The sequence below is a fragment of the Delphinapterus leucas genome, chromosome 7 (assembly GCF_059928025.1).
Source record: "Delphinapterus leucas isolate spDelLeu-1000000601 "Yukka" chromosome 7, BTC_Dleu_Yukka2, whole genome shotgun sequence".
Lineage (NCBI taxonomy): Eukaryota > Metazoa > Chordata > Mammalia > Artiodactyla > Monodontidae > Delphinapterus > Delphinapterus leucas.
The window spans coordinates 37,541,727-37,558,629 of NC_143135.1; the positions used below are offsets into that span (position 1 = coordinate 37,541,727).

The 16,903-nt window shown below is 41.9% G+C and overlaps 2 protein-coding genes across 4 annotated transcripts in view; both read right to left on the minus strand.

Annotated features, from left to right (window-relative positions):
* LOC111179859 (L-lactate dehydrogenase C chain-like) overlaps positions 1 to 5,767 on the minus strand; it is a 42,656-nt gene extending 36,889 nt beyond the window's left edge. Inside the window, exons 1-2 of one of the 2 annotated variants that reach the window (XM_089915071.1) lie at positions 4,741 to 5,767; positions 2,527 to 2,661 (exon numbers count right to left, since the gene is read on the minus strand). In XM_089915071.1, coding sequence (XP_089771197.1) covers positions 2,527 to 2,652 — 126 coding nt within the window. In that variant the 5' untranslated portion in view covers positions 2,653 to 2,661; positions 4,741 to 5,767. Of the gene's footprint in view, positions 1 to 2,526 lie in introns of both variants that reach the window. The other variant, XM_022583795.2, reaches the window with a different exon arrangement.
* A 105-nt stretch (positions 5,768 to 5,872) lies between these two features.
* On the minus strand, positions 5,873 to 16,903 carry LOC111179857 (L-lactate dehydrogenase A chain). Of its 2 annotated transcripts, none has more exons than XM_022583791.3 (8): positions 16,794 to 16,903; positions 14,504 to 14,653; positions 12,336 to 12,453; positions 11,188 to 11,361; positions 10,194 to 10,367; positions 9,414 to 9,531; positions 7,309 to 7,432; positions 5,873 to 6,608 (listed from the first exon to the last, which is right to left on the minus strand). In XM_022583791.3, exons 2-8 carry the CDS (start codon positions 14,627 to 14,629, stop codon positions 6,444 to 6,446), a joined length of 999 nt encoding a protein of 332 aa, XP_022439499.2. In that variant the 5' UTR covers positions 14,630 to 14,653; positions 16,794 to 16,903; the 3' UTR covers positions 5,873 to 6,443. The 2 variants fall into 2 exon arrangements, with proteins under 2 accessions (XP_022439499.2, XP_089771195.1); XM_089915069.1 differs by lacking the exon at positions 16,794 to 16,903 and adding an exon at positions 14,885 to 15,114.

Here is a 16,903-nt window from a genome sequence, read left to right on the forward strand (position 1 = left end):
TTAAGCCTACCAGAATCTAAAGGAATAGTTAAGAGTATCCCAGGATCTTTTCTCTAGGGAGGTCCTGAGTAACCATAGTAAGGTAGAGAGATAGAAAAAAAAAATTAATCTAAGGAAAACTGCTAGGCACTTTGCTCTGTACAGGACAACGAAGTAGGTTGTACTGCTATCCACTCCTAAAAACTTTACATGTCCTGATAAAACCTTTAAAGTCCACCTTTCATGAAATATGCAGGTGTCATGGTATTCATTACAGCCCTTATGACCCTTCACATCAGTGGACTATATGAATATGAATATTTTAATATCTTTCATCACTTTCCATTTATCCCACAATTTACATCAATGTGACTTGAAGACAAGGTCCTGAACTACTCTCCTTCATTTGGACATTTGCCAGGGTACAATGGATTCTAGTAGAAAATAAATGGGCTTTAACAACTGACCTTCTCGTACAATTTGAGTTCTGAGATTTCATGATAATATTCCTTGGAGTAGGCTTTTATTGATTCATTGTGTTGAGCCCTCAGTGAATTCTTCATATCTGCAAACTCATGTCCTTTTATCTCTTGAATAATTTTCTTCCCTCTCTTATTTCTTACTGAAATGTCAATCAACTACTGGACCTCCTGACTGACCCTCTAATTTCATCTCTTTTCTATATTCCATCGTTGTCTGACAGTCTGCTATCTAGCAGTCCAGAGGGAGTAAGAAGATTCTTGCCTCACTGTCGAACATGTAGACGTTCAATGAGTTCGTTCAATGAAGTCCGCCTGCCGATGCAGGGGACGCGGGTTCATGCCCCAGTCTGGGAAGATCCCACATGCCATGGAGTGGCTGTGCGCGTGAGCCATGGCCACTGAGCCTGCGCGTCTGGAGCCTGTGCTCCGCAACGGGAGAGGCCACAACAGTGAGAGGCCCGTGTACCACAAAAAAAAAAAAAAAGAAAAAAAAGAAATAGAAAAATCCATTCTAAAATTCATATGGAATCTCAAGAGACTCTGCATAGCTAAAACAATCTTGAAAAGGAACGAAGCTGGAGGTCTCAAGCTTCCTGATTTCAATACTTATTACAAAGCTACAGTAATCAAAACAGTGTGGTACTAATATAAAGAGATATGCAGACCAATGGAACAGAACAGAGAGCCCAGGGGGAAAAAAACCTCTCACATATATGGTCAGATATTTTTTGACAAGAGTGCCAAGATCATTCAATAGGGAAAGGACAACATTTTCAACAAATGGGATAACTGGATATTTATGTGCAAAAGAATAAGGTTGGACTATTTACATTATACCATAGACAAAATTAACTAAAAATGGATCAAAGACCTAAATGTAAGACCCAAAACTATAAAACTCTTACAAGAAAAGATAGAGAGAAAGCTTCATGACATTGGATTTGGCAATGATTTTTGGATATGACACCAAAAGCACAGGCAACAAAAGTAAAAACAGATAAATTGAACTACATTAAAATTTAAAACTTCTGTGCATCAAAGGACACAACCAACAGAGCAAAAAGGAAACCCAAGGAATGGGTGAAAATATTTGAAAACCATTTACCTGATAAGCAGTTAATATTCAGAATATAAAAAGTACTCCTACAACTCAAAAACAAATGAAACCCCAATTTAAAAATGGGCAAAAGGACTTCCCTGGTGGTGCAGTGGTTCAGAATCTGCCTGCCAATGCAGGGGACACAGGTTTGATCCCTGGTCCAAGAAGATCCCACATGCTGCGGAGCAAGCAAGCCTGTGTGCCATAACTACTGAGCCAGCGCTCTAGAGCCTGCAAGCCACAACTACTGAGCCCGTGTGCTGCAATTACTGAAGCCCACACGCCTAGCGCCCATGCTCCGCAACAAGAGAAGCCACCGCAATGGGAAGCCCGTGCACCGCAATAAGAAGCCCACACACAACAATGAAGAGCATCCCCCGCTCGCCACAACTAGAGAAAGCCCGCACGCAGCAACAAAGACCCAGTGCAGCCAAAAAATAAATAAATAAATAATAAAAAAGAAAAATAAAAATGGGCAAAAGATTTGAAACAGACATTTCTCCAAAGCTATACAAATGGCCAACAAGTACATGAAAAGATATTCTGGAAATAGAAAGGAAAATTAAAGGACTTCCATTGTTATTTTATCAAATTTGTTACTTTTTATTTTATAATGAGAATGTAATGCTTATATAATTTAAAAAAATTGTTTTAAGTATAAGCCATTGGGAAATATGATTTTCACCCATTACTCTTCAAGGAAGACAAAGTGCTGAATCACTTTAACAGAAAATGTTATACTATTAACAAAATAATATAATCAGTGTGTCTCCTAGGAATAAATTTAAATAGTCTGGCAATGCCTAACAGATGGTAAACTCCAAATAAATGTTTCTTGAATTGTGTAAAAATCAGATGATACTTATTTGCTCCAAGGGATTAACCCTGCAACCCTGCACTCATGATCATCTACAAGACCTATAAGTGCTTACTTATTTTCAGCCACAGTATAGGCTTATCACTTACCTTCAATAAGATACAAATAGCACAGGCCATGCCTACAGCACCAGTTCCAACAATGGTGATCTTACTCTGGGAGACTTTATCTTCTTCAATTAGATTCTCAATAAGCTGCTCCTTGACAGTTGACATTTTGAGAACCTGACAGGGATAATGCAATTTCAGTGAAATCAAAGTCCCTGAATTAATCACTCTCATGCCTACCGATGTACTAACCACACTGAACGTCTAAGTAACTACCTCTTGAGTTTGCAGAATTTTGGAGCCAGGAGCAGGGGGAAGCCAAAGAAAAGGATTCCTGGTCGAGGGGTGGAACACGGACCAGTCTATCTATCCGTATTAGGGATTGGGGAACCAACAGGTTTTTAAAGGTTCTCCCTGCCCCCAGCCACCATTTTCGCTCCAGTCCCAGTCACTCACAAACGCTTAGCGTGGCGCAACAGCCTGGATGTGCAACGTACGGCCGTTAGGCTGCTTTTTAAAGTTACACCAGTTAAAAAAAGACGGCAAAGTCCGTTGAGGTGTGAAGCACAGCAACAGTTACTCCCTGAACCGTTCCGCAAGCACACTCCCACGCATGGCTCTCCTCCGTCAGCACGCAAGCTCCGCCCCCGGCCAGCCCGGGCGCAGGCGCATTGGCTCAGGCTTGTCCTCTGGCCCGAGGGCGTTCCGCGACACCTGTGGTTATGTTCTCTTAATACCGGTAGGTGGTATTCTAGACGGTCTTGAGTGTGCAAGAGAGGGATGTTGCTGTGTTGTTTCATTTCCTTCAGCCGGCCTAGGCTTCGGACTGATTTTAGGGCGAAGCTTTTTGGAGGCCAGACTACCACGTGGAGGGCAAGGGGCCAGGCTCGAAGTCGTCATGGGAAAGAACTCTCCTGGGAGCGCCCCATAATCTCCAGTGGACCAGCTAAAACCAGCATCCTGAGGACAGTGCTTCCAAATCTGAATTGATAGTAACTAGTGGAGGCGAGATTGAAGATGGGCAGCTATCTTGGGACATATGTGGCAGAGCTCAAGGCCTGAACCGACCTAACTTACCTCTCTATGAGAGGGCATGCTGAAGGGACCTGGGCCCCGAAGACGAAAAGGAATTTAAGGAAAGAGCAGACTTGGGAATGATCAGCCTGAGTTTCAGAAACAAACTTTTCAATGCACTTACATGCCCTTGTCCGAGCATTTATTTGCAGGAATTTAAAAAATTATGATTAAGTTCTATAACTTCAGGACTGAGTGGTGAAATAAAGTTTGAATTTCTCTTGAGAGAACAGAGGGTAGTAATGAAAAGGAAAGGCCATGTCTAGTTTTCTAAGGGTGATTTTAATTTATGCCAAGGATTTATTTATAACTCACAGAAGGGGACACAACCTCCTCTGTCATCTTTTGTCATCACTTGCATTTGAATCCTTTTCAGAATCTAAAGGATAATCTATTTTCTGTATCAAAGCCTGTAGTTTGTTTTTAATGTGAGTTAGATCATGCAGTGAGGCTGCTTAAAACCCTTCAATGGCTTTCCATTACACTTAACCAGTTTTTACCACAACCTAAGAGACATTCAAGACTTGGCCACCTTCTGTCCCTCCAACTTCATCTCAAGACACTCACCACACTTCCCTCCAGCTTTTGGACAGCTTTTTCCTGTTCCATATATCTGGAAAGTTCTTCCCCAGCCCCTCTCAAAGTTGATTCCTCATTTTCAGTTTTGAACATAAATGGCACTTCCTCTAGCTTTCCTTGACTAATGTCTCAACTACCATCAGCTCCCTACATCTCTCCTGTTTCTCTTATGGCGCTTTTCACAACCTACTACCAGCCCCAAGCAAGGGGTTCACAGGAGTGGCAGTGACTGTTGGTCCTGTACTACCACTTGCTTGTGTGCTTCCTTCCACAGCAGCTCCTGGCCCTTGTACCTCATTTACCACAGGACTGTGAGCGAGACACAGCTGACCTGGATGACCTCCAGATTCAAGCTCTACACCTGCCTCAGGCCGAAAGAGGGGTCATTTTAGTAGTGACCAAACTCCTGCTCTAGGTGAAAAGAGGCTCTTCATTCATACCTGCCCAAGGCATATGTTCTGAACGTCCCCTTTGCTTCCTCCATTAACTGGCAACTTGTGTGAGATGAGCCTAAGTCCTACTTAATCCACTTCCCAAGGTTATTAAGACTAAAATGAGATACAACAGTAAAAATAATCAGGGCTCCTAGCAGAGTTGGCCTACCCTTGCCTGGCGCAGGAAGGTGCAAGGTGAACATGGAACACATAATGTACCAGAAAGTAAGGAAGCTTTGTAAGATTAAATCTGAAAATACATGAAAGATTAGTTTAATAAATCTGTTAAGCATTTTTTGTCACGTTGATACTGGCTAATTTATTGTATGAAATAATACGAAGTAAGGGTAAATACTTTTTTTTTTAAAGACTGAAGATGCATCAAAGTCTACAAAAGGCTATGGAAATAATTGCACATTTCTTTGGGGGGTAATTAAAAAGTTCTTAGATAGTGGTAATAGCTGCACAGCTATGTGAGTCCACAGAATTGTACACTTTAAAAGAGTGAATTTTGTGCTGTGTAAATTATATCTTAAGGCTGTTATTTTTTTCAAAGCCTATATGAAAGCAAATCCTATTATAACAGCTAATTGTCAAGCCTATGTAGGTTAGTCTTGTCCTTCTACATTTGAGACACATTAAAAAACAAAACAAAACAATTCTTTCCCTTATCTAGCTCTCAAGAAGGAAACTTTGGAAAAAAAAATCCTGGAGGAGTGATGACCATAAAGTTGTTCTAGTTAACCTCTATAAGTATGGTTTTTAGGCCTGGAGAAGGTCACAGTTATAGAACTATTTTAAGGGAAATCTAAAGAAAATTTTTGTTTTTCTTTTAAAGAAAATTTTTGAGTAGACAACCACCAGGACTATTTGGTTTAAAATTGTTAAGTACCATTATGTTACTGCCTCCAGAGAGTAAAGGTTCTTAAAAATTTCTGTCCCCCTGTAGTGGCAAAGTACCACTGCTTATGTTCAGTTGGCAAATAATGTTTTTTACATTCATGTATAGAATGTTACCTGTGTGAACTGTAGGGTACAAGTTATGATCAGCACTATAATCAAGTTAACTTGATTATAGTGAGATTATTATTGAGATTGATTACAATGGAAATGGTAACAAAACAGCTAGTCAATCTAGTCACACCCTTAATATATTAATTCTTATTAAAGTCTGGTCATTAGAAACAGTACCCCTTAAAAAATCATCATAGTGTTGCCCAAGAATAACCTAATGGCTTCCATTAATGTAATTAACAAATAACAGCTTTATCACTTTGTATCTTAATGAATTAGCAGAGCAGTCACTGTTCAAGGTTTATTTATTGTTTTAGTTGGTATAACAAATACTTGGCTGCATTATTTATGTTGATTTTTCTTGTTTACATTACATGGCAATGTATACTATTCTGATACCTATAGTACATAAAATAAGATTCTTTAGAACAGTTATGCACAAGACATGCAATACTGGATTTATAATCAATCCCAGAATGTGATTAATTGGAGAAAAAAAAGTTGGACTAGGCATCTTGGCTAAAGGAACCAGAAGTCATATAACACAGAGTTAAATACACATCTGGTTTGAAGGGCAACTGCAGCATCTGCGACACCGTCAGTGGTACCTCTTGAGGAAGTAGAACTATTTTACACGAACCAATTTAGGACAACACAAGATAAGTGCCGTGCAGCATCAGGATACAGCTGCAGGGTTTTATGAACCATTCCTATTGCTAATGTTAGGAAATTGATGTTTTTCCTAAGCTGTCTTAACATTACTGCTTTAGTCACAGATCAGATATAAAGGACAATATGCACAACCTCCAACTAAAATCCTATTGTAGCCTAGACAGTGAAGTGGTATGATATTAGACTTTAAAACTGCAGCTCTTTCTGGATCCCCCAAAGTGTATCTGCACTCTTCTTCAAACAGGCCTGTTCCTCAGGAGTCAGAGTCACTTTCACAACATCTGAGATTCCATTCTGTCCCAAGATGCAAGGAACACTAAGGAAGACATCCTCTTTTATTCCATAGAAACCCTGAGGACGAAATGAAAAATATTTTACGTTTTTTCTATGCATTCTGGGATCTCCCAAGAATTTCATTCTTTTCAGTTATGAAGCTTACTTAATACAACTTGATAAGTAGAAATTCCTTTCCAGAATTTCAGTTAGAATGTAATGAACAGTGTAAAAGAAAGTCATTAACATAGCAGCAAGATTTCCATTCTAAAAGAAAATCTAAATTATTGCCATTATCCATCGTACTTTGCAATTTATTTTTGGCTGCCCCGCGAGACTTGTGGGATGTTAGTTCCCCAACCAGGGATCAAACCTGGGCCCTCAGCAGTGAGAGCACGGAGTCCCAGCCACTGGACTGCCAGGGAATTCCCCATTTTTATTGTATAACACTTTGGTAACTCTAACATGAGTGTGATTTCTGTTTTTCCCAAAGGAAAAAATTTGTTTTATAGCCTTCCACCCATCTCAACAAAATTGAGTAGAGTCTTTCAGTCAACAAGTTATCAAGTATCTATGTGCTCAACACAGTATTGGTGGACATTAATCCTAAAGCTCAACCATGTCTTTTCAGAAAAGAAAGTTGCAGGTGCATTAACTTATTTCACTTAACTCAATGATTGAGGACTTAACATTAATTGCTTTCTCAGAAGTTTTTTTTTTCTTTTAAAGAACAGGAAATAATGGCATTCAAGTAAAACCTATTACTACATAGACCTACCTTAATCATGGTGGAAATCGGATGCACCCGCCTAAGATTCTTCATTATACTTTCTGCCAAATCTGCCACAGATAGTCCAATGGCCCAGGATGTGTAGCCTTTCAGTTTGATCACCTCATAAGCACTGAAGGGTAGGGAAGTGTAGGGAAGGACAGGGAAGGGTAGGGAAAAGTAGGGTGGGAGGAACAAAGAAAAAGCTTTCACTGAACATATGCTTTATAATAAATCATTTTTATAGTAAATAATACTATATAAATATAGTAAAGTTGCATTATATACCTAAGTGTAACCTTTGCACATGTATGCCAGGATATTATGTATGGGTATGTTCACAACAGTATTGCCGGTAATAGCAAAAACCTGGCAACATGCCCAATGCTCTCCAAAAGGAGAATGGATAAGCTGTGGTATACTCATACAATGGAATATCACATAGCTGTGAAAACAAATAACTATAGCCACATGCAACAAAATGGATGATTCTTATAAATGCAATACTGAATTTAAAAATGCAAATCCAAGATTACATATAGCATGCTTGACTTGGGATTATCTCAAGAGTGTGTATGTGGGGGGAGGAGTACACAGGGATCAGTGGGAGGAGCACAGAATTCACTCGTTTCCAAGCACCAGCAGACCACTAACTCCAACTCAACAAACGCTACAGTTAGTTGACAGCCACTGTCAACACTTCTTGGGTTGGATGATGGGTTAACAGGTTTTAACTAAACAAATACAAATAAGAGGGCCTTGCCTACACCCATCGTGGCTCATTCTCCAATACCATAAACTTGAGATCCACACATGGCTACCTTATTTAAAGTAGATAATGCCACTAAGTTGCAAGTTTCCCTATTTGAATAATTTCTGACAGTTAATAATTATTTTCATTTTTTTGTACCATTATGAATATATACCTTGCTTAAAACTTTATAATCATCTGAATAAATAAGAAGCTAGCTGTGTTTCTACTCAGAGACTATTATAAGTTTTAATTAATTAATTTATTTATTTATTTATTGCTGCGTTGGGTCTTCGTTGCTGCGCACGGGCTTTCTCTAGTTGAGGCAAGCGGGGGCTACTCTTCATTGCAGTGCTTGGGCTTCTCATTGCAGTGGCTTCTCTTGTTACAGAGCACGGGCTCTAGGCCCGCGGGCTTCAGTAGTTGTGGCTCACGGGCTCTAGAGCGTAGGCTCAGTAGTTGTGGTGCACAGGCTTAGTTGCTCTGCAGAATGTGGGATCTTCCCAGACCAGGGCTCGAACCCTGTGTCCCCTGCGTTGGCAGGTGGATTCTTAACCACTGTACCACCAGGGAAGTCCCTATATAAGATTTAAAAATTCTTATTCCTAACTAAATGAATCACATGCTTTTGAAGACTGAATCTCAAATAGGGTAGACTTAATCTAACTTGATTTATCTTAGTTTACATTACAAATACAGAAAAGATTTATCATACTGTAAATTGATAATTATGGCAAATAAAGATAGACTGTAGCATTAATGTCTGCGGTTTTTATTACTTTTCTGTTTATTTTTACAAATGTTCATTAACAACTAGAAATGAATAACTGTAAAGATGAGGGAAAGGCTCATAGATGTATAAAGCCAGAGATTCAGCATCTGTCTTCACAGCCCTTCAGTAGTTGCGTCAATCTGCATTTACACCAAGGCTTCCTTGACTGTCCCAGCTGTACGTGGTCTTTCTCTCCTCTAACTGTTGATTGGCAAGTCAGAATGCACTACTGCCTAGAATATCTCTTTGTGGCCTAAACTGCCATTTTAATATTTGACCACGTTATAATGTCTGCGATTTTTAATCCCTTTACCTGTTTTATATTATAAGCTTTAACAAAGCTTTAGAAAACAAGTTTTCTGACAGAGTAACCAAATGCAAATGCTATTATTTAATCTTTTTTTTTTTTTTGGCCACGCCATACGGCTTGCAGGATCTTAGTTCCCCAACCAGGGATTGAACCCACGCCTGCAGCAGTGAAAGTGCAGGGTCCTAACCACTGGACCTCCAGGGAATTCCCCAAACTTTTAATCTTTTAAATAAAAATAATAAGTTTCAACCTTCTGTGTTACAAATTATGAGATCTATTACCTGTCAACCACCTGTTTGTGAATTGCTTTCCAATGTTCCTTATCTGCATCAGTGCCTAATTCGGGGTGCAGATTCTTCAGGGAGACACCAGCAACATTCACTCCACTCCATACAGGCACTAAAAGCAATAGAACAGAATTTATTTATTCCCATGCACCAGCCAGCAGACTAGTAATTCTGACCCATTCTTCTAAAATTGTCTTTTCTTATCTAAGGAGGATTATCTCCTTTTGGTAGGTGGTCAAGACTACCAGTACTCTAACTTTTAGATTTTCATTGATTAGATTATGTAAAGCTAAGAATTTTCACTATATTCGAATCTGTTTTCCTAACTTATTGAGATATTATGAGATCATAAGAGGAATTTTCTTGGCATAAGGAACTGAGAACTCTGCACAAATTATAACATCTCTCAACTGTGATAATAATAGATTTCTTTCTCATACACGCCACTTGGCTTGGCTTACCTTTTCAGGAACAAGCAGTTTGAGTCCAAATAGCTGTGATATTAAATGAGGTATCCTAAGCACTATCTTATTTAATATGTCCATCATAATAAATAAATTTCATTCCCCATCCCTTATACCAAAAAATGTCATACAAAATGGCTTAAATCTTAGCAATTCTTAGCATACAATTATACCAAAAGATAAGATTTCTGGAAACCATCTGCCCTAACAAATGGATATCTGATTTAGGCTCTGATTTAGTAACGATACTCCTGTCAGTTTTTTTTACACAATTTCTTGAAAACAATAAGAGAAAATAAGTTATGCTTACCACTAGAGTCTCCATGCTCCCCAAGGATCCATCCATGACAGCTTAATGGGTGAACTCCCAGCCTTTCCCCCATGAGGTAACGGAACCGGGCTGAATCCAAATTGCAACCGCTTCCAATAACACGGTTTTTGGGAAAGCCGCTTATCTTCCAAGCCACATAGGTCAAGATATCCACTGTGAAGAAAATATTTAGGCACAGATACTACGTGAATCATTAGATAAGGACTGACTACTCAGGATACATGGCTCTGTATAGATCTTGATATTGATCATGACCAATCAATATTTTTGTTAATATTTTTAAGCCTCTATACTGTGTACAATATAGCAAATACATTAAGTATTCAAGAAGCGTAGTTTAATGAAAATAAGTTGTGCATCAATAACACATTATTGGGACTTCGTGGGTGGTGCAGTGGTTGAGAATCGGCCTGCCAGTGCAGGGGACACGGGTTCAAGCCCTGGTCATGGAAGATCCCACATGCCTCAGAACAACGAAGCCCGTGTGCCACAACTACTAAGCCGGCGCTCTAGAGCCCACGAGTCACAGCTACTGAGCCTGCAAGCCACAACTACTGAAGCCTGTGCACCTAGAGCCCATGCTCCACAACAAGAAGCCACTGCAATGAGAAGCCTGTGCACCGCAATGAAGAGTAGCCCCGGCTCGCCTCAACTAGAGAAAGCCCGTGCACAGCAACGAAGACCCAACGCAGCCAAAAATAAATAATTTTAAAACATAAATAACACATTATTCATAAACTTATTCCTTATCCAAGATCTTCTTAGGCAAGTAACAAATTTTAAAGTGCAGACTACATTAATGGCATTGTATCCCTTTTAACGTTTTAAACTTAACTATTTTACAAAAACACAAACTCACTCCCAGGAGGAAAATGAAAAATATGAGAAGTAAATATATATACAGATTATGATATATATTGATACTATCAGTTTTACTCTAGCTCATCTATTTTTATGCCATTAAAAGTCTCACCTGGATTGGAAACAACAAGCAACTTGCAGTGTGGGCTGTATTTTACAATATTAGGAACGATGAATTTAAAGATGTTCACATTACGCTGGACCAAATTAAGACGGCTTTCTCCCTCTTGCTGACGTGCCCCAGCTGTGATAATAACCAGCCTGGAGTTTGCTGTCACACTATAGTCTAGACAAGAGAGAAACAATAACCAGATTAAGGCCTTTAAGAAAACTCCAGCAAGTTTGTTCCATTAACTTTTTTAATGGACAGTTTTATCAGTGTTTTGCATATGTGGCATATAAATGCCCAGACTCCTCCTTTTTGGAGTTTTATCACTGTGGCCACTTACATGGAGGAAGAATACATCAACACTTTCCTTGTATTCTGGTTTTAGTTATGTGGTTGGCTTTATATAACTATGATTGGGGGGAGCTGAAAGAAATAAAATTTATTTCATACTCATATCAAGTGAGACACATCCCCCAATTTTTTGCCACCTGAGGTCAATGCTCACACTCCTCCATACTCCTATTTCTACTTAACTACTTAATTGTGGTCATACCAGCTCAGGGATAGGCTCTTTTTTTTTCTTTTTTTTTAAGCAGGGGCAACTGTACACTTATCAAGCATGTCTTGCTTCTAGATACCCTATGGCACAGGGTGGTTAACCCTGGGTTGAAGATAATGAAGGGAGTCACCTATCAGATAAATGGTCAATGATTTTCATGTGTCAAAACAGACTCTATTAGGGCCTATGTCCGTTTCCTAGCTGGTAATTGTAAGGTGTGATAGGGTTAAGCCAAGAATATCTGCTGAACAGACTCATTTACCCTAGTCTCAACCTTGTGTTAGTGTATGAAAGGAAGCAGTGGAAGTAAGTATATATTTAAATATTTGAAGCAATGTGGTAAAATATGGACCTACGAAGCTTTGCTAATTACATTCTAATTCAGATGCTTTCCACATCGTGGACGAACTGGATTTCCATTTAAAACCATTTGCTGGAAATTCAAACATTGGTATCCATAGGTACCAATGCAAAATTGTTCAAAGGCTCTCTTATCCTGTATAAAAAAGAAATCTTTGAAGAGCTAGGATTCTCAAGCCTGATAAAGAATTAAGTCTAGCAGAGAGTGTAATACAAACATGTTGAAATCAACCTTTGCCAGAGACGATTTTTGGTGTTCTAAGGAAAAGGCTGCCATGTTGGAGATCCATCATCTCTCCCTTCAGTTTGTCTTCTATGACATCAACAAGAGCAAGTTCATCTGCCAAGTCCTAAAAGACAAAAAATGTTCAGTTTAATGGAAAATTGCTATTTCCAAACTTTTAGAAGGGCATGCAAAATTTCTATATTTCTGGAGTAGGAGAGTTCAGCTCCTTTATTAACTATTATCAGGACATATCTCAAAGTAGAGGCAGGCCTCCGTTTAAGAGCTGACTCCCAGATGACCTATACATAGGAAAAAGCACCGACCCTCTCTCCAATCGTCTCTCCTCATTGGAGCAACCTCTGCAGGAGGTCCACCACTACTGTACAGAAGCAGAACACTGGATTGGCAGTGACTAACAACCAATTATATAAAACTGCTCTATTTAGTCTCTCAAATTCAGTTTTACACATTGATTTTAGGTTGTTAGCAATTAAATAGATGACATTGATTAGTATTAAGACTTTAAAAAGTGATATTCTGGATCGTTCCCTGGTTACATGTTTTCCACATACTAACCAACACTAACAGTTTTATTACATAAAGACAGATTTGTGCATTACAAAATGTTGGTGAAAAATATCCTTTCAGGGGCTTCCCTGGTGGCGCAGTGGTTGAGAATCTGCCTGCTAATGCAGGGGACACGGGTTCGAGCCCTGGTCTGGGAGGATCCCACATGCCGTGGAGCAACTGGGCCCGTGAGCCACAACTACTGAGCCTGCGCATCTGGAGCCTGTGCTCCGCAACAAGAGAGGCCGCGACAGTGAGAGGCCCGCGCACCACAATGAAGAGTGGCCCCCACTCGCCACAACTAGAGAAAGCCCTCGCGCAGAAACGAAGACCCAACACAGCCAAAAATAAATTAATTCATTAATAAACTCCTACCCCCAACATCTTCTTATAAAAAAAAAAAAATCCTTTCAGATGAACCTTTAAAAGTTCGTAGGTGCATCTCAGACAAGGAGCGCCAGCAACAGCTTTAATACAAATGGAATGAGGACTAAAACCAAAGAGGTATACTAGCCGAGCTGCAGATCTGCCCCTAATCATCTACAGTATAATGAGTGGTCTGGCAGTTACTCTTAGCCACACCTGAGTTGGGGGCAACACAGGTGTTTCATAGGCGTGGGAAAAATAAATGACATCAATTTCTGAACCAATGGGGAAAGAATAAGAGTTGGTATACCATGTGGTCTAAGAACATATAGAGCAAGCTGTGTAGTTACAAGACCTTTGCATAGCTCATTTCTGCCTTCAGTCCCTTCTCATTTCAATCCTTTTCTGTTCAGAATCCAGAATTCATCATTTCACTCTCTTATTAGGAACTCCAAACCTGAACTTAAAATGAATTAATTTATGTATTTTTGGCTGTGTTGGGTTTTCGTTGCTGCGTGCGCACTTCCTTTAGTTGCGGCGAAGGGGGGCTACTCTTCATTGTGGTGTGCGTGCTTCTCACTGTGGTGTCTTCCCTTGTTGTGGAGCACGGGCTCTAGAGAGCAGGCTCAACACTTGTGGCACACGGGCTTAGTTGCTCCGTGGCATGTGGGATCTTCCCGGAGCAGGGCTCAAACACGTGTCCCCTGCATTGGCAGGCGGATTCTTAACCACTGTGCCACCAGGGAAGTCCCCAAAAGTACTTTTTATTCATTCACAAGTTCTCTTTTTCTAATTAAATTTTAGCTCCATAATTGGTACCAAAACTGCTATCCAAGGAGGGGGGCAGAGGGGATTAACATGGGTGGAAGACTTCCCACATTCAGTTTAATTTTTACCACGTATATATATCAATTTCAATTCCAAAATTACTTTTAAATAATTTTAGCTTGTTTAAAGGCATGGACTCTACTTTTTCATTTGTAGGCAACTAACGCAGGTTAATAAAGCACAGTGAATTTAAGAAACTGGGTCTCCAGCCTAAAAACCTTTAATTTTTGCAGTTTAGATACTCTTGGTATAGCATCATGTTTTACAAGTTTGTTTCACATAAAGTTCTTTGAATGAGTGCATGAACCTAAATATCTGTATATACAATGTGATAATGCAATTCTTGGAGAGTGAGTGGAGGATGGATGGAGTCAAGGTATCCTTGGCTTCCAGAGTGATAGGCTCTCACTTACCTTCATTAAGATACTTATGGCACAGGCCATGCCAACAGCACCAACACCAACCACTGTAATCTTATTCTGGGGGGCATGTTCTTCCTTAAGAAGATTCTGAATCAGCTGATCCTTGAGAGTTGCCATATTGGACTTAGAACCGAAAGGAATCTATAAGGGGAAAAACATGCACTGTCACTGCATCCTCTTTAAATTAACGCTTATTAACCAAAAGGTGTTCTGAAAAAGTTTCTTTTGCTTCCTTTAGGGGTAGCTGCCACTAAAAATCACAAGAGATGACTAAAAAGGGGGAGGGAAAAAACTTAAAGACAGACAAAGGAGAATTGAAAGGCCTAATGCCAGGATCTGGTCTGACTAGGATCTTGGTGTAAACGTCCTCACCTTGGCGTGGAAAAAAAATATTGACGTTTGGGTGTAAGTATAGCCTCCTGAGGGCTCACTCATCTTGACTTGTTAACTCCAAGTGGAGCTGGCCTTTCCTCAAACAAGATCACTGTGAGCCGCCCGCCCAACTCTATTCCCGTCACCAGGACTCCTGCCAAGCGTTGAGTAAAGGGCCTTTGACGGCCTCACCGCGTTGCCCACCGCCAAGGTGAGCTCTGCTCATGCGCAATCCCTCATTTTCTTCTTCCTCACCCCAACCCCCGCCCCCGAAGAAGCGGCGGAGCCCGCGGATTTTACGCCCCGCCCAGACCCGGAAGATTAGCAGCTACCCCTCCCCCACCCACCTATCCATTCAGTAACCCTAAGCGCAAGCGCATTTCAGAGTGCTAGTGGCCGCCGGCTACGGAGACGTGGGCCCTAGACCAGACAGCACAGCGGATGCTTGCGAGACCCCGCCCGTGAGCGGACGTGACCAGAAACTATGCTGCTCTCTGGGTCAGAGTGAGCTCAGAATCAGACTTTAGACTAAACTAGCGCTCCTATGCACACACGAACAACGTCAAGCCCGGCTGGCAGCCTCCCCGGCCTGGCGCGCTGCCAGAGCCAGATTTTAAATCGTGATATTAGGAACCCGGGACTGTTAACCAACCCACAGGGAGGCACCTCGTGTGGCTTCCGCCGTGATCCTCGTTGCAAAGGCGTGAGGCCCGGTATGAGGAAATTTTGTTACTACAGGAAGCTGCAGAGGCCTGAAGCCTGGAGCCCTAAAGTTAACAGATACTTGGTGGAACCCTCGATTTCCACAGCCGGGGACGGGGGCTTCAGCTCTGCTAATCCAAACCTGCACTGCATTCACTGGAGAGATTGTCGTAGATTGCATCCCGAAAGCACCACGTCTAATCTTGACGCTGCCCCAAAGGGCAAAAATATCCGAGAGGAATTCCAGGCAGGCAGCCCAGAGTCACCAAGCTGGAATCGAGTCTCTCCTTACAAATCACTGCTATTTCTAGACAGCCTTGTAAGGTTTCTCGCAGCCTGACAGGGGGAAGGGAGTTCTTTCAGCGGACATCTGGTTTCACCAAAAACCTCAGCTCTGGCCTGAAGCGCTCCCTTCAATGTGGGGATACGGGTGCGGGTGAAGCCCTGAAGAAAGAGGGTCTACGCCCCAACTCTGCCACCCACTCACTGTGACCTTAGAGATGCCCCAACCAGTCTTAGGTTCCCTCCTTTGTCAAAAGGAGGGGAAGGTACCGGATGATCCTCCTCTCATTACATTGTCTGAGAGGCGGGAGAGCTGGTACCCTTTCGGCTTCAAATTTGCATGCACCATATCTAGCATAGCGCCCTATAACATCGTTAGCTTGTTAACACATGTAACTTGCGCAAAGAGCGACCTTTAATCTGCAGGCAGCGGCTGCCCCCAAGGAGCCCACCTCTCGAGAGTCCGAGGGTTAAAATACAACCCGAGCGGCAACCAGCGCCTTTCCGGCTTCCAGGAAGCCGCCCAAGACTGCTGAGGCTTTTTCAGTTCCATGGACTCCCGGAACCCGACTTCGAGTTCTGTGCTGTTTGCTCGTTTCGAGCCCGGAGGTATGCCCTCACCCCCACCCTTCAGACCTGTAGTCTCCGGGTCCTTCTGCATCCACCCAGGCCTTCGACCTCAGATTAGGCGCGGCCACCTCCTTGGTTCCCCAGCCCGGCCAGAGGCCACTGTGCCCACTTAGAGCCAAAGCAGGGTGCGGCCGGGCCCAGAGCCCATTTGTGGCATGAGCCACCGCCCAGGTCTCAGGACTTTGCCTCTGGGAAGCAGAGCTCATCCCTCCCGTGAGCAGGCAGCGCGGGGCCAGCTTAGCCCGAAGCAGTCGCTCTCCCCCTCGGGCGCAGTGCGCGCAGGGCCCGATCATACCGGGAGTACACGTCGGGCGGGCGGGCGGGCGGGCGTCGGCGGCAAGCGGCGCTGGACCCGGAGTTGGCGGCAGCTGCTCGGGTACTCCGACTCGAGAGCGGGAGGGGCCT